The 23,055-nt window shown below is 27.7% G+C and overlaps 2 protein-coding genes across 51 annotated transcripts in view; one reads left to right on the top strand and one right to left on the bottom strand.

The window, feature by feature from the left end:
* The first annotated feature begins 67 nt into the window (after nucleotides 1–67).
* Nucleotides 68–7,382, top strand: LOC114124669 (uncharacterized). The gene is made up of 6 exons (XM_027987992.2): nucleotides 68–470; nucleotides 547–653; nucleotides 3,761–4,026; nucleotides 5,552–5,864; nucleotides 6,990–7,077; nucleotides 7,159–7,382. The coding sequence occupies exons 1-6, from the start codon at nucleotides 437–439 to the stop codon at nucleotides 7,380–7,382; spliced, it is 1,032 nt and encodes a 343-aa protein (XP_027843793.1). The 5' UTR covers nucleotides 68–436.
* LOC114124672 (titin-like) overlaps nucleotides 7,064–23,055 on the bottom strand; it is a 31,522-nt gene continuing 15,530 nt past the window's right edge. The window contains exons 3-8 of one of the 50 annotated variants that reach the window (XM_050199339.1): nucleotides 21,521–21,654; nucleotides 15,601–21,156; nucleotides 14,275–15,066; nucleotides 13,179–14,010; nucleotides 11,281–11,330; nucleotides 7,064–11,016 (exon numbers count right to left, since the gene is read on the bottom strand). In XM_050199339.1, the coding sequence (XP_050055296.1) occupies nucleotides 7,549–11,016; nucleotides 11,281–11,330; nucleotides 13,179–14,010; nucleotides 14,275–15,066; nucleotides 15,601–21,156; nucleotides 21,521–21,654 (10,832 nt within the window). In that variant the 3' untranslated portion in view covers nucleotides 7,064–7,548. Of the gene's footprint in view, nucleotides 14,011–14,274; nucleotides 15,067–15,600; nucleotides 21,157–21,520; nucleotides 21,655–23,055 lie in introns of all 50 variants that reach the window. The other 49 variants (XM_050199340.1, XM_050199326.1, XM_050199334.1 and 46 more) reach the window with 49 other exon arrangements.

Genomic DNA, 23,055 nt, shown 5'->3' with positions numbered 1-23,055 from the left:
ATTTTATATGGTAAATATTAATTAAGTTGTATTGTATTTTATGATGTCTAAACCTGTTGTTTAACAAAAATTAAGAATATTTTATAGAAATCATTTTTCATTTATTTCTATATTTTACCATTAAAAACGATGTTATTCCTAATACCTACATATTGTACAGGAAATGTAATTTTTTGACAATCGAAAAAATGGCGGAAACTGATACGTGAGCTTCAATTTTAATAATATAAATAATATACGAGTTCTTTATCTAGTTAGTATAGAAGTCTGTGCGTTGACGCAGCTAATGTTTTTTACGCGAAAACCATGGCGTCCGTAACTACGGATATTTTGTGTTTGCGTTGTACATAAACGTCAATTCATTTTATAAAATATTCGAATAATATTCGTGGAAAAAATTGTGTAATTAACAAATACATACCTAATAAAGAACATTATGTTTCCGAGGAATAAGCTAGTTGTACTCGAACGTATGTAAAATCACTTTTTGGTTAATGTATTTTAGCGAAGTTTGTTTAATTCATACATATGGTCGTTTTCTATTAGGTTCCCAATTGGAAGAGTATAAACGTAAATCATTAGTTGGACATTGGGTGTTGGTTAAAGAACCGTGCGAAGATTTACAAAAAGAAAAGGATAAATCTTTGAAACAGGTATTCGTACTTATTCGAATTTTATTCTATTTAATTAACATTGATAATTTTATAGAAATAATGAAAAAATATATTAGTTATTTATTTCAACTACTAATCCTTGTTAAAAAATTTTAATTTTGATAATTTTTTCTGGATATTTTAAAATTAGTATTCTTAAGTTAATTTTATCGATTTATCTTCAAAACAGTTTTACATAACTTTTATGTTCATTAAAAGCTGGTCAGAACAATAACTATAAATATTGCAATGGTATAATGCAGATTTTTCCGAGTACCCATAATTATATTATATATAATGATGGGTACTTGGAAAAACAATTTCAGGGAAAAAAGCCTCGAAATAATATACCCGGAAAAAAACCCTGTCATAGGGAAAAAATCCGTTAAAAATAATGAAATTAGTACAATATATTTTTTGTTGGTCGTAAGCTACCACATTAGAAAACAATGCTATGAATTACATTTTACTTATACTCGTTTTATTAATATATTATTTTTATAAAAATTTTATCTTTTTTATTTAAATATTACTCATTTTATTTATAACTTTTTATATTCATAAAACATTTTGTTTTTTGATTTTTAACTTTTACATTAAAATTAATATTGTAAACTAATCATGAACTCTCTAATCCCGCTATAAGTTTTTACTTAAAGGAATCAATGGTGGTTTGACAATTTTATTCGACCGGGGCAAGCCTAAAATATACCACCCACCCACTATTGCACAAATTTTGATATTTTACTAAATAAAAAATCAGTTTGACTGAGTTATTAGTACTTATACTTTAATATCATAATGTATTAATATTTAATATACATACCTATTATATATAATAATTAATAATACAGATTAAAAAATATTAAAATATCTTAGGGTAAGCTATAAGTTAGGTATAGCTATTTCAAACAATTTCAATGTTATTAATGACGACCACCCGACCCCACACTTTAAATTTGGTCTTATACATGCTCAAGCCGCGTCTGAAAGGGACTAAGCCCGGGATTAAGTATCGAGTAATAACAGAAGTGTAATTAAACATTAAAAACTATTGAATATGTTATGTAAATACAAACGCGTTATTATTATTAGGACTCAAATGAATAAGTATGATGTTATGGTTGTATGATTGTACGGCAATACATCATGTTAAAATAAATCACAAATATTATTAATAATTAGAACATAATCATAAGATGGTTGAGTGTTTAGTGTTTTTGTCGGTAAGGGGCTTTTATTCCCCCTGTCTTTTCCCTAGATTTATAATTATGCCGTAATGAGAACCATCACCTATATAATATTGTCTACCGCAAAATGAAACTCTGCTGCAGCGCGTTTCTCATTCGTTACACGAAAATGTCCTCGGCTTGAACACAGATAATAAAGTAATGGATGGGTCATCCGACCTTATCTATCACACGAGGATTAATTGTGATTGCTTTGCGGGTACAATTTCATTGTGTCCATTGTTAAGGTATAACCGTAAAAACTGCAGCGCCTTGTTGTCTGTCCATACTTTACCACGCGGTAATGAGGCTGCGTACTATTATCCTTATCTCTCGAAAAAAAGACCGCAACCCCGTCAAGGACTTATAAAAAGGGGTGTTCCGTCCATTATTTTTATCTATATGGGCTTAAATTTAAAATATAAAATCCAGAAAAGCACTTTATATTTTGATACACCTACAAGATTTAATATATCGTAACATATTAAAACTTAAAAAACTTACTGAATTTATATTCCATTATCTAACTATCATCTATAATATCGTTAAATCGACATTTGATATTTTTTTAATAATTTCTTTTTTATTAAAGCAAATTCTACAGTATCAAAACCCAATAAGCGACACTAACGAGCTTAATTATTTACAAAGATTGTAGTCCACATAATATGGATAAATGGTTTTTATTTGCTATACGTCAGGTACATTATTCTTATCTACTATATACCATCATCAAATTATATTTTAAAACTAATAAAACTAGGTAGTACTTTATATTTTTTTGAGAAAGTTTACTCTTAATAAAAAAATCAAAAATTAATCTGACGCTGCACTGTTAAACATGTGAGATACTGACAAATGATAGGGTATATATACAATTTTTTCCTATTTTTTATTAGGTAGTAAATTATTGTATACGAAAAATAATATTTTGAACAGTGACAGATGGATATAATTCTAGGTACTAATAGATAGTTAATATTATTTAAAATTTTTATCATTATTAATTTTATTTATAATTTGTTAGGTTTAATTAAGTTTTGCTAGTTGATAGTATATACTATATACATTATACATAATATATATAATTACGGGGAACTACAATTCATTTTAAAAATCAGTTGTAGAGATATTTTATTGAGGAACCTGTGAAAAATATTCTTAGATGTACCTTGACGCGCCTATTTTGTATATCTTTGGGAAAAAATGGGTAACGAATTTAGGATCGGAAGCGATGAGCCTCGTTACGATGACGATAACTTGGTTATTGTAGTGTCATGTAGTTCGATTTTCAATCAAATAGTTTTTGTATAGTAGCCCAGGACCCAGATGTGTTTATTATTGTGATGATGTGTAGTAAAGCCGTAAAGGTAACAGGATTTTTAAGTAATTAAAAATACTATTTTAGTTTCTACAAAAATTATTTTAAACAGTGATTTAAAAACTAGTCTAATTTTTATTTTGATTAGCTAAATCGCAAATCTTTTCTGTCTCAATTATTACGACGGTACTTCGTAGAGAATTACTATAGTGTCGTAATAGATAAATCTAGGGCACCTCACAAGGATTTACTAACAAAATTAGTTAGATATTATTATACTCGTTCATCAGTTAAATATCCATAGCATTACACTTAGAGTAGCTTTTCGCTAGAAGTAAGTGGTAAAGATATGTTAAACATTTCTACTGCAGGATGGTCTATGACGTGGAATGTTGGAGTGTGTCGTTGCGGGGAGGGGGTGATATGACGAGAGTCGATGATTTAAACCGATCGTGTGGCGATTTTGTTTTTGAGTTGCGAGGTGTTAGGCAGCAATATATATATATATATTATGAAGACGTGAAACGCGTGTATAAACTCTTTTCCTCCCGGTCCAGGGTCGCAGATACAGTGGTGCTAGTAACGTTAGCACGAGATTCACGGCAGAGAACGTGATGGTCAGGCCGGGCTCGGCGGAAGGTTTCCTGGACGTTTCGGGTGGCGGATACTTGCACTCAGAAGGCGAACGTTTCGATTGTGACCCATTTGACAGGGTGAACACCGTGAACGCGGACGACAATCTACTGCGATTGGAGTCATTCCACACGTTCACGTCCGTTCAGCGGCTGAGCTTGCGACGTAACCGTTTGAAGTCCGTCAGACCGTACGTGATGTGACCCATTATTGCACATAGGAGCAACGCATACGATAATAATTTATAATATCGACTATAGAATAGAGTTTTGGCAGAGTGTAATATGTTTTCTATGCTTAGCTCAGATATTATGAAACATTAATTATTATTTATTATCTCATTAAATTATTCTCATTAAATCTGATGCTTCGTAATGCTTATAATTGTATACCTATTATTACTGATCAGACAAGCGATAAGTAGTAGTTACCTAAAGGGAAAACTGAATTTTAAATAGTTTATTTTAATTTTAATAATTTATTACTATCGATTTTTTTTTCTAAATTATAGGCAAAACTTTTTACTAATGGTTCCAACTTGATGAATGTTTTTTTTTTAAAAATGATTTGATAAATTATTTGCAACTATTGAACTATATATAACTGATATGACGATTTATGATTAAAAATGTCAAAATCTATTGCCTGTTTAATATTATCACCGAGCGCGTTTATATTGAATGTCAATCGACGTAGAGGATTTAAGTGTTTCCATCGTATGGGACGTTTAAATTGATTTTTTTTTTTTGTAAGAGGTAACTTAGACTAACAAAATACGTTACGCGTTTATTCTACTATTTTATTATGGAAGTGTAATGACTAACGACTATATCGAGCACGTCGGAGTTTCTAAGATTATAAAATCAGTTTTAGTATGTTCATAAAAATCTATAATAGTTATTTTAAACATAATTGATTTACATAAATAATTTAAAAGTTAGTTATTATTTTCTGTTAAATATTCAAAATATAGTGATGCAAGTTTCAAAGTTAAGATAGGAGATACTGGAGATAGATGAAATTAATGAGTTATAAATAGTTATAGGGCGTTCAATAGACAGTATGTAGATAAAAATAGTGAGCAATTATAAACGCATATTATAACATAAATTTATTATATTATAATATGTTATATTAATTATATACGTGGTAGAATTAATTTTTGGAAACTAAAAACCACAGAATTTGAATTGGAAATTTTAAATAGTTAATTATTAATTTTATTTATTTCAATTACAGTTACATAGTTACAATAAATTAATGGTAAGTTGATAATGGCAGTTGATATAAGTATATAAACTGAAATATAAGCTCGTATCTGGTATACAGATTTAGGCACCTACATAATATATTATTTAAATGTCAAACATAGAAGAAAAAAATATTTATGTATATACAATGTTAGTTACCTATAATAGATATCGCAGCAAATTTTTTTATTTCCTTGTGACCATGTACTCAATATTCTAATGAAAAAGACATAGTTCTAGATAAAATAAGTTTTTTGCTAAATTAAAATTATGAGAAGAGACGTAGAATAATGAATAAATGTTATTACTTAATGTATTTGTTTAAATGAATTGCACCAAATCTTGGTATTTTGTGTTAATCAACGTCAGGTATTAATAATGATGTGACGCTGAATTTAAATTGTTTTAAAATCAGATATAATAGTATGACTCTTTACATGCTAATAATATTTAAATTTTCTTCAGTATTGATGGTGATTTGGCAGAAACATTAATCCGTCTAGACGTTTCAGAAAACCAACTGAATCCAGACGACATTTACCGCTTGTCCTTGCAGTCAAAACTAGAACAACTTTATATGTTGGCCAATAATCTGACGGTTATCCCCGAGAGTTTATCAAATTGCCATTGTTTCTTGTCGCTTAAACTACTAGATTTGAGTGACAATTACTTGTCATGTCCCAGGACATTCTATATGTTGTCGACAATGCACAATTTGCAAGTATTGAATTTAAGCAACAACCGAATATCGTGTATACCTTATTTGATAACGAAACAGGCGAGTTTTTAAACATATTACTTCTATCATTATTATTATAATAAATAATATATTGTATTTTATTTTAAATTAAAACTATGCATTTCAGATTATTAAAATTTCTAAAACAATATTATTAATCTTATAATAAAATTAATAGGCATATCAACATAATTGTTTCTTTTATTATTATTTTAAAGAAAAAATTAATAATATAGGGTAGTGTAAAGAAATATTGATATTTCATTAATAATGAAAGCATCTCCACAGCCGAGTGAGTCAATAAGGAGTTGAGATTCTTAATTATTGTGTTGTGCTTTGTGATGGTGTTTAGATGAAGTATTTGATTTTGTGGCATTTGCAGTGTTTCATTTGCATCAAGCAACAGTTAAAAAAATAAACTATGCTTTATTTGTTGGTCGTATATTTCATACAAATTGCACACTTGTAACAAATGCTAGTGAAAAATGGCTTTTAATAATATGCAAGGCTCTGATTTAAATATCATAAACTCATAAGAAAAAAACTATTAAACATTTATCTAAAAAATATCCTAAATTTATTTTTGACCACAATAATAATAATAATAATAATAATAATAAATTTTATTTTGAAAAAAAATGATTATACATTTTGATGGGTAATTAAAAAAGTTTATTACCTAATTTTAAAATTAAAAATTATGACGAAAAATTTGAAATGACATTGTTGATAGTTTCCATATACAAATAATATCAACGCGAGACAATATTATTTGTACCAAACATAAAAATACAAAACTAAAATATTGTTAAATTATATTAAATTCTACGTTAAACTATTTTATACCTGTTAAATTATGAGTATCGTTTACAAGCCTAATACAATTTTGTGAGATAGTATTTTGAATTATCTAATTTTACACTAAAAAATGTATAAATGTGCTTTAAAAATAACTCAGACAAGTTAAATTATGTATTTGAAATGCATTTTAACACCTCTTAATAGAAAAAAATTAAATTAAAAAATAAATTTTGTATTGAAATATGGGTCCTTTATATTATTATATGACTATAATATAAATTACAATGGTAAAAATGTAAATGATTGTAATGGAAAATCTATGTGTTACTTTATTTTTACCCTATGCGTTTTGAATTTTTAAAGGAAACTGATTGTACAAATAGTGAAAATCAAACAGAAACTTTCCAGGACAATGAGGATATGGAAAACGACAAAAATTATGATACAAAAGGTAAAAAAATATTTATTTATACTTTTTTCATTTTTATTAAAAATTATTTTATTATATAAATTGCAAACCAATAATTTTCAGAGGTCGTGTATCATGTATATCATATTCCATTTGCCAATTTAAATACAATAAATTTATCAAGTAATTTGATAGCTCACAATTCTTCGGTGCTGCCGTTGATTTGTTGGCCATCATTGAAGAATATTATATTAACGGCAAATACCATTTGTTTAAATAAACATTTGATAGAATTCAAAAAATTGATATTCACCTTAAGTTTGTTCAATATTAAAACAAAACGATAGTGAGTAGTTTTTTAAAAAAATAAAGTCACTATAATTTTAGACGATTTTGACAATTTTGTCTTAGTTCTGGTCATGAAATAATATAAAATTGATTATAAAATATAGTATTTATAATTATATATATTTCATAATATTTATAAAATATTACTTTTATTTCTATATGTTTTTATTTTTTGCATTTTTTTTCGATTTCCTTAAAGAATTCTCGAGCGTCTGTAAAGTTTGTGTTAGTTCCACTACTTCTACTCTCAGATGATTGAATTTTCGGAATATGTGGTGTAGAGTTAGCTTTATTAGATAACTTCCTATGTTTAAATTTGAATTTTATCTTTGAGTCCAATAATGTAAGTGCTTCTTCGAGAGAAGACGCACACAATATTGCGTTTAAGTCAGATTCATTGACTGTGTATAATTTATCATCAATAATATTTTTATTTTCACAGTCAACTTTATCTTTATTTTCTACAGAAATTTTTTCAGTTTGTTCCAACTGTAAAAAAGTTTTTTCATAATAATCTTCATTGGAAGTTTTCATTCGTTGTACAGACATTTCTAATTTTTGAATGCCATACGATTTTCCTGGTAAATTATCTTCATTTTCCAAACTATGAATTTTAGACGTTTCACCGAATTTTAAATAACAATGTTTAGGATTATTTGAATTTTCCGTTATTATTTCTTTATCAACTAAAATTATTTTAGTATTGCTATTTAAAATGTTAACATTTGGTGATGCAATTTCAGTAACCATATCTATCTCAGTTTGTTCCTTATTGGTTGAGGCCAAATGAACAGGTGTTGAAGTTTTATTTTCACTTATTAATTTTTTCTCATTCCATTCTATTCCAGATTTTGCTACAACAATTGGTGTTGTCGTTTCTTTTTCAAATTTTTTTTTCATTTTTATCAGGTTTTCTACTGTTTCGGTAAAAGTATCATTTAGTATTTGAGTAGCGTTTTCTGAAACTTCTGTTTCAAGGGCTCTCTGTTCATCGACTGCAACTAAAATATCAGTCGTGGATGTTGTTTCACTATGGATACTCTTTTCTACAATAGTTTTGTCTAACGGTTCTTCACAAGTGTACATAACCTCATCTCTGTTTATATCTGTTTGTTCCTCCATGACTGTAATAGAAGAAATCTTTGCAGTTTCAATATTGTTTTGCTCTTCTGGAGAGATTTCATCAAATGTAACTGAATCGTTAATTAATACCACAGATTCATCTTTGATAACTTCTTCTACCTGTATCTGTCCTTGTACAGATGCAGTTGAAGTGTTAATTGTTAATATATTTTCAATTAAAGTTTCATTTTCTTCCACTTTTTGATCTTTTACAAATGCAACTGTGTCAATACTTGTTGAACTTTCAATATCTTTCAAGTATTCTTTCCCTAATTGTCTGTTCATAATTGTGTTAATACCGTCAATTGATGTTAAATTTTCAGTATCTGCAATCACAAACGAAGAACCAATTGGAATTAGTTTTTCGATAGTACCATCTATTCCTTTTATTTCTTCTGTCACATACATTGATGTGTCTATCGGTGGGCATGTTTCACATTCTTTTACAACGAAATCTAATGTTTTATCCGTCTTTATTACTATTTTTGAAAAATAGTCTTCCTCTGATGGTTCTTCTGCATTTAGTGTTGAAGAATCAATATTTGGTACAAAGACAGTTTCGGTATTAATTTTGTTTTCCTTAAGTTCTTCAACGGCTTTTGTCGAGGACTTAATGAATGTTTCAATTGGTAATAGGATTTCCATAGTCTCTTCTGTCAAATTGTTTTTTTCACTAGAAGCAGCTAATTTATCTGTCGGGGAGCGTGATTCACATTCTTTATTAGAGTAATCTATTAATTTATCTGTTTCAATTTGAATTTCTCGAATATTTTCTTTATCGATTAGTACTTCTACGTTTACTGTTAAAGAACCAGTATTTGGTGATGGTTCAGTTTCAGTATTAATATCTAAAACTTTAAATTTGTCAACAGATTTAATTGGTGGTTCATTTAGTAATGGATTTGCAATGGTTTTATCTATAATATTCTTTTCTTCAATAGAAACTGACGATGTATCAGTCGGTGAACATGCTTCACATTCCTTTTCATTCTCATCTATTGATTTAACTGTCTCAATTTGAGTTTCTGGAACATTATCCTTATTGAATGGTTCTTCAACGTTTGTCATTGAAGAATCATTATTTGGCATTAATTCAGATTCAGTATTAATATCTACTACTTTTAATTCTTTGACAGATTTAGTTGATTGTTCATTTGGTAATGAATTTTCAATGGTTTCTTCTATAATATTTTTATCTACAACAGATTCAATTGATGTATCAATCATTGAGCTTGCTTCACCTTCTTTAATAATGTTACCTATTGATTTTTCTGCCTCAATTTCAGTTTCTGGATTGTTTTCTATATAGATTAGTGTTTCTACGTTTAGTGTTAAGAAATCAGTATTTGGTGGTGGTTCAGTTTCAATATTGATATTTACTAATTTTAATTCTTCAACATATTTAGTTGATTGGTCATTAGTTAATAGCTTATCAGTTGTTTCTAATATGGTAATCTTATTTTCATTAGAGATATTTGGTGTATTAGCTGGTGAGCATGGTTCAATTTCTATATTCGTGTTATCCGTTGACTTTTCTGTTTTAACTTCAGTTTCTGGAATATTTTCTTTTTCGATTGGTTCTTCTACAGTTACTGCTGAAGAATTATTATTTGGTATTGATTCGGATTCTGTATTAATATTTACTACATTTGATTCTTCGACACATTTATTAGGTGTTTCGATAAGTAATGGATTTACATTGGTTTCATCTATAATTTTCCTTTGGTCATCAGAGATATTTTGTGTATTAGTCGGTGGGCATGGTTCACTTTCTTTCTTAGGGTTATCTTCCGATTTTTTTGTTTCAACCTCAGTTTCTGGAATATTTTCTTTATCGATTGGTTTTTCTTCATTTACTGCTGAAGAATCATTATTTGGTATTGATTCGGATTCAGTATTTATATTTACTGCTTTTGATTCTTCGACACATTTAATGGGAATTTCAATTGGTAATGGTTCTTCAATTCTTTCTTCAATAGTTATCTTTTCTTCAGTAGAAATATTTTGTGTATTAAACGGTGGGCATAGTTCACCTTCTTTATCAATGTTATCTTCCGATTTTTTTGTTTCAACCACAGTTTCTGGAATATTTTCTTTTTCGATTGGTTTTTCTTCATTTACTGCCGAAGAATCATTATTTGGTATTGATTCGGATTCAGTATTTATATTTATTACTTTTGATTCTTCGACACATTTAATGGGTGTTTCGATAAGTAATGGATTTACATTGGTTTCATCTATAATTTTTCTTTCGTCTTCAGAGATATTTTGTGTATTAGTCGGTGGGCATGGTTCACCTTCTTTATCAATGTTATCTTCCGATCTTTTTGTTTCAACCTCAATTTCTGGAATATTTTCTTTTTCGATTGGTTCTTCTACAGTTACTGCTGAAGAATTCTTATTTGGTATTGATTCGGATTCAGTATTTATATTTACTACTTTTGATTCTTCGACACATTTAATGGGAATTTCAATTGGTAATGGTTCTTCAATTGTTTCTTCAATAGTTATCTTTTCTTCAGTAGAGATATTTTGTGCATTAGTCAGTGGACATGGTTCATCTTCATTATTAATGTTATTTTCCAATTTTTTTGTTTCTACCCTATTTTCTGGAATGCTTTCTGTATCGACTTGTTCTTGTATGCTTTTTGTTGAAGTGTTAGAGTTTATTGATGGATCAGTTTCAGCTGTAATATCCACTTCTTTTGAATTTTCGACAGATTGAATGGGTGTTTCAATTGTTAATGGTTCTTCAGTTGTTTCTTCAATAGTTACCTTTTCTTCAGTAGAAATATTTTGTGTATTAGTCGGTGGGCATAGTTCACCTTCTTTATCAATGTTATCTTCCGATTTTTTTGTTTCAACCACAGTTTCTGGAATATTTTCTTTTTCGATTGGTTTTTCTTCATTTACTGCTGAAGAATCATTATTGGTTTTTGATTCGGATTCTGTATTAATATTTATTACTTTTGATTCTTCGACACATTTAATGGGTGTTTCGATAAGTAATGGATTTACATTGGTTTCATCTATAATTTTCCTTTCGTCATCAGAGATATTTTGTGTATTAGTCGGTGGGCATAGGTCACCTTCTTTATCAATGTTATCTTCCGATTTTTTTGTTTCAACCACAGTTTCTGGAATATTTTCTTTTTCGATTGGTTTTTCTTCATTTACTGCTGAAGAATCATTATTGGTTTTTGATTCGGATTCTGTATTAATATTTATTACTTTTGATTCTTCGACACATTTAATGGGTGTTTCGATAAGTAATGGATTTACATTGGTTTCATCTATAATTTTCCTTTCGTCATCAGAGATATTTTGTGTATTAGTCGGTGGGCATAGTTCACCTTCTTTATCAATGTTATCTTCCGATTTTTTTGTTTCAACCACAGTTTCTGGAATATTTTCTTTTTCGATTGGTTTTTCTTCATTTACTGCTGAAGAATCATTATTGGTTTTTGATTCGGATTCTGTATTAATATTTATTACTTTTGATTCTTCGACACATTTAATGGGTGTTTCGATAAGTAATGGATTTACATTGGTTTCATCTATAATTTTCCTTTCGTCATCAGAGATATTTTGTGTATTAGTCGGTGGGCATAGTTCACCTTCTTTATCAATGTTATCTTTCGATTTTTTTGTTTCAACCACAGTTTCTGGAATATTTTCTTTTTCGATTGGTTTTTCTTCATTTACTGCTGAAGAATCATTATTGGTTTTTGATTCGGATTCTGTATTAATATTTATTACTTTTGATTCTTCGACACATTTAATGGGTGTTTCGATAAGTAATGGATTTATATTGGTTTCATCTATAATTTTCCTTTCGTCATCAGAGATATTTTGTGTATTAGTCGGTGGGCATGGTTCACCTTCTTTATCAATGTTATCTTCCGATTTTTTTGTTTCAACCTCAGTATCTGGAATATTTTCTTTTTCGATTGGTTTTTCTTCATTTACTGCTGAAGAATCATTATTGGTTTTTGATTCGGATTCTGTATAAATATTTATTACTTTTGATTCTTCGACACATTTAATGGGTGTTTCGATAAGTAATGGATTTACATTGGTTTCATCTATAATTTTCCTTTCGTCATCAGAGATATTTTGGGTATTAGTCGGTGGGCATAGTTCACCTTCTTTATCAATGTTATCTTCCGATTTTTTTGTTTCAACCACAGTTTCTGGAATATTTTCTTTTTCGATTGGTTTTTCTTCATTTACTGCTGAAGAATCATTATTGGTTTTTGATTCGGATTCTGTATTAATATTTATTACTTTTGATTCTTCGACACATTTAATGGGTGTTTCGATAAGTAATGGATTTACATTGGTTTCATCTATAATTTTCCTTTCGTCATCAGAGATATTTTGTGTATTAGTCGGTGGGCATAGTTCACCTTCTTTATCAATGTTATCTTCCGATTTTTTTGTTTCAACCACAGTTTCTGGAATATTTTCTTTTTCGATTGGTTTTTCTTCATTTACTGCTGAAGAATCATTATTGGTTTTTGATTCGGATTCTGTATTAATATTTATTACTTTTGATTCTTCGACACATTTAATGGGTGTTTCGATAAGTAATGGATTTACATTGGTTTCATCTATAATTTTCCTTTCGTCATCAGAGATATTTTGTGTATTAGTCGGTGGGCATGGTTCACCTTCTTTATCAATGTTATCTTCCGATCTATTTGTTTCAACCTCAATTTCTGGAATATTTTCTTTTTCGATTGGTTCTTCTACAGTTACTGCTGAAGAATTCTTATTTGGTATTGATTCGGATTCAGTATTTATATTTACTACTTTTGATTCTTCGACACATTTAATGGGAATTTCAATTGGTAATGGTTCTTCAATTGTTTCATCAATAGTTATCTTTTCTTCAGTAGAAATATTTTGTGTATTAGTCGGTGGGCATAGTTCACCTTCTTTATTAATAATATCTTCCGATTTTTTTGTTTCAACCCTATTTTCTGGAATGCTTTCTGTATCGACTTGTTCTTGTATGCTTTTTGTTGAAGTGTTAGAGTTTATTGATGGATCAGTTTCAGCTGTAATATCCACTTCTTTTGAATTTTCGACAGATTGAATGGGTGTTTCAATTGTTAATGGTTCTTCAGTTGTTTCTTCAATAGTTACCTTTTCTTCAGTAGAAATATTTTGTGTATTAGTCGGTGGGCATAGTTCACCTTCTTTATTTATGTTATCTTCCGATTTTTTTGTTTCAACCACAGTTTCTGGAATATTTTCTTTTTCGATTGGTTCTAGTAGGTTTAATGTTGAAGAATCAGTATTTGGTGATGGTTCAGTTTCAGTTTTAATATCTAAAACTTTTATTTCTTGGACAGATTGAATGGAAATTTCAATTTGTAATGGTTCTTCAATTATTTCTTCAATGGTTGCCTTTTCTTCAATAGAGATATTTGGTGTATTTGTCAGTGGGCATGGTTCACTTTCTTTCTTAGGGTTATCTTCTGATTTTTTTGTTTCAACCTCAGTTTCTGGAATATTTTCTTTTTCGATTGTTTCTTCTACATTTACTGCTGAAGAATCATTATTTGGTGTTGATTTGTATTCAGTATTTATATTTACTACTTTTGATTCTACGACACATTTAATGGGTGTTTCGATAAGTAATTGCTCTTCAATTGTTTCTACAATAGTTATCTTTTCTTCAGTAGAAATATTTTGTGTATTAGTCGGTGGGCATAGTTCACCTTCTTTATTTATGTTATCTTCCGATTTTTTTGTTTCAACCACAGTTTCTGGAATATTTTCTTTTTCGATTGGTTTTTCTTCATTTACTGCTGAAGAATCATTATTTGGTATTGATTCGGATTCAGTATTTATATTTACTACTTTTGATTCTTCGACACATTTAATGGGAATTTCAATTGGCAATGGTTCTTCAATTGTTTCATCAATAGTTATCTTTTCTTCAGTAGAAATATTTTGTGTATTAGTCGGTGGGCATAGTTCACCTTCTTTATTAATAATATCTTCCGATTTTTTTGTTTCAACCTCAGTTTCTGAAATATTTTCTTTTTCGATTGGTTTTTCTTCATTTACTGCTGAAGAATCATTATTTGGTATTGATTCGGATTCAGTATTTATATTTACTACTTTTGATTCTTCGACACATTTAATGGGTGTTTCGATAAGTAATGGCTCAACAATTGTTTCTTCAATAGTTATCTTTTCTTCAGTAGAAATATTTTGTGTATTAGTCGGTGGGCATAGTTCACCTTCTTTATTTATGTTATCTTCCGATTTTTTTGTTTCAACCTCAGTTTCTGGAATATTTTCTTTTTCGATTGGTTCTTCTACAGCTACTGCTGAAGAATTATTATTTGGTATTGATTCGGATTTAGTATTTATATTTACTGCTTTTGATTCTTCGACACATTGAATGGGTGTTTCTATAAGTAATGGATTTACATTGGTTTCATCTATAATTTTCCTTTCGTCATCAGAGATATTTTGTGTATTAATCGGTGGGCATGGTTCACTTTCTTTCTTAGGGTTATCTTCCGATTTTTTTGTTTCAACCTCAGTTTCTGGAATATTTTCTTTATCGATTGGTTCTAGTACGTTTAATGTTGAACAATCAGTATTTGGTGATGGTTCAGTTTCAGTTTTAATATCAAATACTTTTATTTCTTGGACAGATTGAATGGAAATTTCAATTTGTAATGGTTCTTCAATTATTTCTTCAATGGTTGCCTTTTCTTCAATAGAGATATTTGGTGTATTTGTCAGTGGGCATGGTTCACTTTCTTTCTTAGGGTTATCTTCTGATTTTTTTGTTTCAACCTCAGTTTCTGGAATATTTTCTTTATCGATTGGTTCTAGTAGGTTTAATGTTGAAGAATCAGTATTTGGTGATGGTTCAGTTTCAGTTTCAGTTTTAATATCTAAAACTTTTATTTCTTGGACAGATTGAATGGAAATTTCAATTTGTAATGGTTCTTCAATTATTTCTTCAATGGTTGCCTTTTCTTCAATAGAGATATTTGGTGTATTTGTCAGTGGGCATGGTTCACTTTCTTTCTTAGGGTTATCTTCTGATTTTTTTGTTTCAACCTCAGTTTCTGGAATATTTTCTTTATCGATTGGTTCTAGTAGGTTTAATGTTGAAGAATCAGTATTTGGTGATGGTTCAGTTTCAGTTTTAATATCTAAAACTTTTATTTCTTGGACAGATTGAATGGAAATTTCAATTTGTAATGGTTCTTCAATTATTTCTTCAATGGTTGCCTTTTCTTCAATAGAGATATTTGGTGTATTTGTCAGTGGGCATGGTTCACTTTCTTTCTTAGGGTTATCTTCTGATTTTTTTGTTTCAACCTCAGTTTCTGGAATATTTTCTTTTTCGATTGTTTCTTCTACATTTACTGCTGAAGAATCATTATTTGGTGTTGATTTGTATTCAGTATTTATATTTACTACTTTTGATTCTACGACACATTTAATGGGTGTTTCGATAAGTAATTGCTCTTCAATTGTTTCTACAGTAGTTATCTTTTCTTCAGTAGAAATATTTTGTGCATTAGTCAGTGGACATGGTTCACCTTCTTTATTAATGTTATCTTCCAATTTTTTTGTTTCAACCCTTGTTTCTGGAATTCTTTCTTTATCGACTTGTTCTTGCATGCTTATTGTTAAAGAATTAGAGTTTATTGATGGTTCAGTTTCAGTTGTAATAACTACTTGTTTTGAATCTTCGACAAATTTAATTGGTTGGTTATTTGGTAGTTGCTTATCAGTTGTTTCTTCTTTGATTATCTTTTCTTTATCAGAGACAGTTGGTGTATCATATGTTGAACATGGTTCACTTTCAATTTTCATGTTATCTGTTGATACTTCTGTTTCAACTTCAGTTTCTGGAATATTTTCTTTTTCGAATGGTTCTTCTTCATTTACTGCTGAAGAATAATAATTTTCTATTGATTCGGATTCAGTATTAATATTTACTACTTTTGATTTTTTGACAGATTTAATTGGTTGGTCTTTTGGTAATGGATTTTCAGTGGTTTCTCCTTTAATATTTTTATCTTCAACAGATTCTATTGATGTATTCATCTTTGAGCTTGCATCAAATTTTTTAATAATGATATCTATTGACTTAATTTTATTAATTTCAGTTTCTGGATTTTTTTCTCTATCGATTGGTTCTTGTACGTTTATTATTGAATAACCAGTGTTTGGTGATGGTTCAGTCTCAGTTTTACTATCTAATATTTTTGGTTTTTCCGCATATTTAATGAGTGTTTCAATTGGGAATGGTTCTTCAGTTGTTTCTTCAATTGTTATCTTTTCATCAGTAGAGATATTTTGTGTATTAGTCGGTGTGCATGTTTCTCCTTCTTTATTAGTGTTATCTTCCGACATTTTTGTTTCAACTTCAGTTTCTGGAATATTTTCCTTATTGATTGGTTCTCCTATATTTTCTGTTGATGAATCATTATTTGGTATTGGTGCGGATTCAGTATTTATATTTACTACTTTTAAATTTTCGTCATAGTTAATTTGTGTTTCAATTGTTAATTGATGTTCACCTGTTTTTTTTATTTTGATATTTTCGTCATCAGAGACAGTTGTTATCTTGATCAGTGAGATTGCTTCATCTTCTTTATTTATGTTATGTATTGGTTTTTCTGTCTCAATTTCAGTTTCTAGATTGTTTTCTTTACCGGTTCCTTCTTCTTTGTTTAATGCTAAGGGATCATTATTTTTTATTAATTCAGTTTCAGTTGTTGTTTTTATCACCTTTGATTCTTTAACAGATTTATTTCTGTTTTCGATTGATATTGGATGTTCTATACTTTTGCCTATTATATTTTTTTGTTCAACAGGAACATTTGATGTATCAATTAATAAGCATGATTCACTTTCAACAGCTATTGTTTCTTCTATTTGTTCAGTTGAAGAAACAGTGTATGGTGTTATTTTTGTTTCATTTATATTTTCTAATTTTTCTGAAGTCTGTAGAGATATTGTTGGTGTTTCTATTATTAAATCATTTTTGATGTTTTCTTCTATTTTTTTCTTATTACTTTCTTCAAGATTGTTATCTATTGTTATATTTGTTTGTATTGATATTTTTGGCATTTCTGTTTCGATAACTCTATCTTTATCGATTGGTTTGATAGTGTCATGATATGCGTTTATTGTATACAATTCATGATCATTGATTTGTATCCAATATTTTGTTTTTGGATTGTTTCTTTTTGCCACTTTTTTTTTGTCTTCTGTTTCTTCGTGTATAATTATTGCTACAGAATCAATGACCATTTTATTATTATTGGTTACAATTTCTACTACAATTTTTTGGATTTGTGGTTTTATGAATGGGTTATTTAATTTTGATGTGTCTGATTGTGCACTATTATTTATCTTTTCCAACTCTATTTCAGAGACACGTGAAGTATCAATTATTGTTGAAGTTTCATTCTCTTTATTTACTGTTACTATGACTGAGTGTGGAAATTTGTAAATATTTTCTTTTTCTGTCGTTAGATCTTTAGCATCATTAAATATTTTTATCTTTACTACTTTGTCTTCTTGTTTTTTTATTTGCTCTCTTGATGCATTTTCAGTCGGTTTTGATTTTATCTTTGTATTTCTTTTATTATTTTCTCCAATTTCATTGATTTTAAACATATTTTGTATTTTTGTTAAGTCATTTACCTTATTCTTTAATTTTATTGATTTAATGTTTTTTTTATTATCTATATTTGATTCTAAATCAGTTTTTTCTGATGTATTTGATTTTATGGATTTAGTTGTAGTTTCAATTTTTATACTCGTATCATTAGGTATGTTTTTCAACTTAATCTCTGTGTCTTGTACTTTTTCATTATCATTGGTTTTCTTTATCTCAATATTTGAAGTTACGTTTTCTAATCTCATCATTTTAAACTCGTCATCTAATTGTTGTTTATTTAGTTGATTTTTCGCTATACTGACAAGTGTCTGAATATTGTTTTCATCCAATCTTTGTGAATGCGTTTCATTTGGATTCATATTTGTTTTAATTATATTTTCGAGATATTTATACACTTGATTATTATCTGTGTTTTTATTATTTAATATCATTCCTGGTATATCATTTTTGTGAAAATGATTTGTTAACTGTGATCTAATTATTTCAATTAATTTGGTTTTATTTTTTTTATTATCAGCGTTGTTATGTAGTTGATTTTTTTGTAAATTATTTGTTAGATTTATATTATGGTTTTCTATAATCGAAGTATTATCTGAACGTGTCAAATCCTTATTTAAATATAATTGTGTAATTTTTTCAACCATTTTGTTTTTGAAATTTTTTAATACAGGTTCAATTGAGTTTTCAATTATTAGTTTTTGGTTTTCATGTAATATGACATTAGTATTGGATATATTGTTTATCTCTTGTCTAATATCTTCTGGTTTATACCTCAAAGTCAGTAATTTATCTTCCATTGATGCTAATACTGTTTGACTATTTATAAAACTACTTTGAATATTTTTATATTCATCCGGAATAATAACATTCTTAGCTTTTAATTCGTTTATTACTAATTCTTCATTACATTTTTTATCGTTATTAATTGTTACTATATCACGCGTGTCTAAAATTTTTTCATTTTCTTTATTGATATCATTTAATTCGTTGTTGATATAATCATGAAATTGAAATTGATTTGTTTTATCTTTATCCATATTATGTTCTGAGAATTTTTGTACATTTTGAACTTGAATTTGCATTTTATTATCTGTAGACAATATATTCTCTAGGTGATCTATTTTGTGTTTATCTATGTTATTTTTGGTGATGGGTATCGTAAAATTATTGGTTATTTTATCATTTATCGATTTATTTATTTCACCATCGTGTTTATTTTGTTTAACCATTAATTCTTTGGTCGTATTATTGATGTCACAGTATATTTCATTAAAGGTAGTATTTATTGGTTTGATTTCATTAATATAATTATATTTTATGTCTTTATCGATTGTATCCATTAGTTTCATATTTGTTGGACTATTAGTCAGTAAATTATCAGTTTTATGTTCATTTGTAGGACTAATGGGCTTTTCAAACAAGTTATCTATATTAGTATTAATGCTAATTGGTTGTGCTAGAACTGTTTCATGGCTTGAACAGTTTTCATTTGAATTGTTGTTATGTGTTATGTTTATATCCCTAGGAAATTCAGATAGTATTCTTAATACTTTTATTGAACATTTTTCACAAACATCATTGGTGATTTTGGTTAGAACACTTGTAAAAGGGGTGTTAATATTGTATTGTGTCGAATCGGTGAATTGTTGGTTCATAGAAATGTTGGGATGTGTTTCTAATTCGTTAATATTTTTCATTACAATTACAGTTTTTCTGTGATCATCATCAAAACATGATATTTTATTATGTGTGTATGCTTCGTTGTCTATACATTTGATTTCAAATTTATCTACAGTGATTGGATCTAAAAACGCTTCACTTTGGTTTTGTCCATGAATAGGTTCATTTGTTTTATACGTTTGATTATGTTTTTCTACTTCATCTAAACTCTTATCATTTAAATTTTCTTTCAGTAATACACTGTTTGTAGGTTCTAGGTGATTTGATGACATATTTTTTACTCGAGGCATATCGTTTATATTTCTAATACTTTTATCGAGTTTTTTATTGGACCTCTTTACCAGGTTACTTTCGATTTCTATAGAATTGACATAATTTGACTTACTATTTCTATTGGAAACATCTAAATTACTCGAACATTTTTTGTCATTGGATTTAGAATTTGAATAAATACAAAGTGAACTTAAATCACTGATGTTAGTATCATAATCATTACCAGTTTCAATTTTTGGTTGAGTATTTGAGTCTGCTGAGATTGAAATTTCATCTAACAAATCAGTTTTTGTACTTTTTTTGGATCTATTAACTGTAAGTTTTTGATCATTTTTTTTTAAATGTATACTATTAGATTCAAATTTTGTTACTATAGACATAACGTCTGTTCGAATTGAGTTTTCTTCAGTTGTTGGAAGAATATTTCTACTAATTGATGATTTACTGGGTTCAATGACAGGAATACTGTTGTCACATGTTTCAAGAGGCACATGTTTGGCCTTAGCAAACTTAGTTACCATTTTATATTTCTTTGTGCCTAAACGAATTTGAGATCTAGAATTTGTTGGACTTTTTTCTACTGATATATAGTATGGAGAGCGGCAAATGGATAAACCATTTCGTACTAGTGTTAATGTATATACACCTTCTGCAAATGGTGTGTAAGTAACTTTGATTCGATCTTCATCATAAAAATAATCCATTGGAATGGATTTTGTTTCAATAGAGTTTGTAGGATTTTGGTTTGGTATTGTGATTTGACCAATTTCACCTTGACGTCCCTTGAGCTTAATAACGATGTTTTCAAAATTATTATCATATTTTGAGTATAAGTAAAATTCTGCTTCTCGTCCAACGTTTGCAGTTATCAAACCTAGGCCACGTGCAACATAAGAGTCATCAACTAAATGCTCCATAAATTGATCGATTTTCTTTTTTTCTTTGTAATTATCATAAGAATTCAATAATTGAGCATTTTTAATAAAATCATTCACGTTTGGTTCATCTTCTGCAATTATCTAAAAATTAATAGTTGTTATTAATTAATAATCTACTTTTAAGTTAAATTATTTAAAAAAAAGATATCTAAACATTATTTACATATTATATTTTATCGATATACGATATAGTTATTATACCATATTAAAAATACATTTATTTATAAAAATATCATACCTAATAATTTTGTTGAATTAGATATACACTAATATTAAACTAAAATCTGAATAAATGAGTATCAAAGTAATTATACTTGAGTTAAATATATATAGGTATAAGAATAATTAAAATAATGAAATAAAATTATAATTTTTAAGTGGAAATGCAATATTAGACAATTGAATGTGAGTTGAATTTATTTATTACTCCATTTATTAAACTTACCAGAGGAATGTCAAAGTGATTTTGAATCAGTCCTTGGACAGTAATAACATTTTCTGGTGCATTGTTATTATTCGGATTCGATTCAGATGATATTATCGTATCTGTTGTCACAACAGTAGTATTTTTTTGCCCGTCTATATACAAATAAAAATAACTAAAAAAAGGTTCACTTATTGTGTATCAAAATGCTACCTATACAACTACAGAATCTTGTACGTTTTAAACATTTCCCAATAACCGAATTCCTCTTTTATTGGTTTGTGTATATATTTTTTTTTTTTTTATTAACGGACGTGATTCAACAATAAAATTCAGTCTCGCATCGAAAAAATAACACTGTACCATATTATTTGACCATATGATATATTATGTAATAACAGATTTGTGTTTACCTTCGTGAGATTTTGAAATTTTGTATTAGAATTTTCTTATCCAATATAATGTGTAAATGATATTTTTAGTTCCAATAAACAAGGACTTTAAAGTTTGATACATTACTTATAAAAAAAAGTTTTATTATTATTACATAATACATATATGTGTATATATATTTTAATATTATGCATGTTATATGATTTTTGAACATAAATCAACAACTTTTGTAGATGTTAAAACTAACAACGGATAATATATAAGAGATTCATGTTCAAAAATTTAAAAACTCACTTGATAAGTATAGACATATAGTTATACCATTATTATGATATTATAAAAACTACTGAAGTACAATTTACTTAAATAATAAATATAATATCATATGAAACTATATAATATAATATTATTGAGGTAAACCTCAAACTGTTGGAACAAAATTATACAATATATTTTCTTTGATTCTTTCAATATTATTTTAGATTGTAAGAATTATATTTATGATATAAGATATTAATTCAAAAAACAATTTAATTTATATACAAACGTTCCATAATTTGTTCTTATAGTTATCATTTATAACTTATATTTAGAAATATGAACTGATAGGATATTACATGTATTTTCAAATACGTAATAGGTATATTATATTAATTAGAAATTATAAAAAAAAACCCAATTATAATTATTTAACTGTGGATGTTATACTTAGGTAATATTTATATTACCAACCATTTTTATTGTATATTTTTTTAACCACTTATTATATCATCGAATACACATAATATATTATTATATTTACCATAATTACATTTAATTGTTGTAATTTATCCATTGTAAAAATAATTTATGATTTGACGATTTATATTTATAACTACTACGATATTACTAGATATTAGTAGCCACTATTCATATTTCTATATCAAATGTGGGTAATAAATATTATATTATATATAAATGGTGTTTATCTAAATCAAACTTCAACGATGAATTTAGTGTATGGAACACTTTTGTTATTGAAAGTACCTAACTTTTATTGACCATTCCTTATACAATCGTAAAGATTAAAAAAAAAATTACAACTTAGCTTACATCACTTTTCGAATGTTCCTGCACTCTTATATATATATTTTTAAAAATGTTTGTACGTTTCAAGTAAGTAG

Source organism: Aphis gossypii, chromosome 2, assembly GCF_020184175.1.
Source record: "Aphis gossypii isolate Hap1 chromosome 2, ASM2018417v2, whole genome shotgun sequence".
Classification (NCBI taxonomy): Eukaryota; Metazoa; Arthropoda; class Insecta; order Hemiptera; family Aphididae; genus Aphis; species Aphis gossypii.
This window is presented reverse-complemented; position numbering and strand designations above follow the sequence as displayed.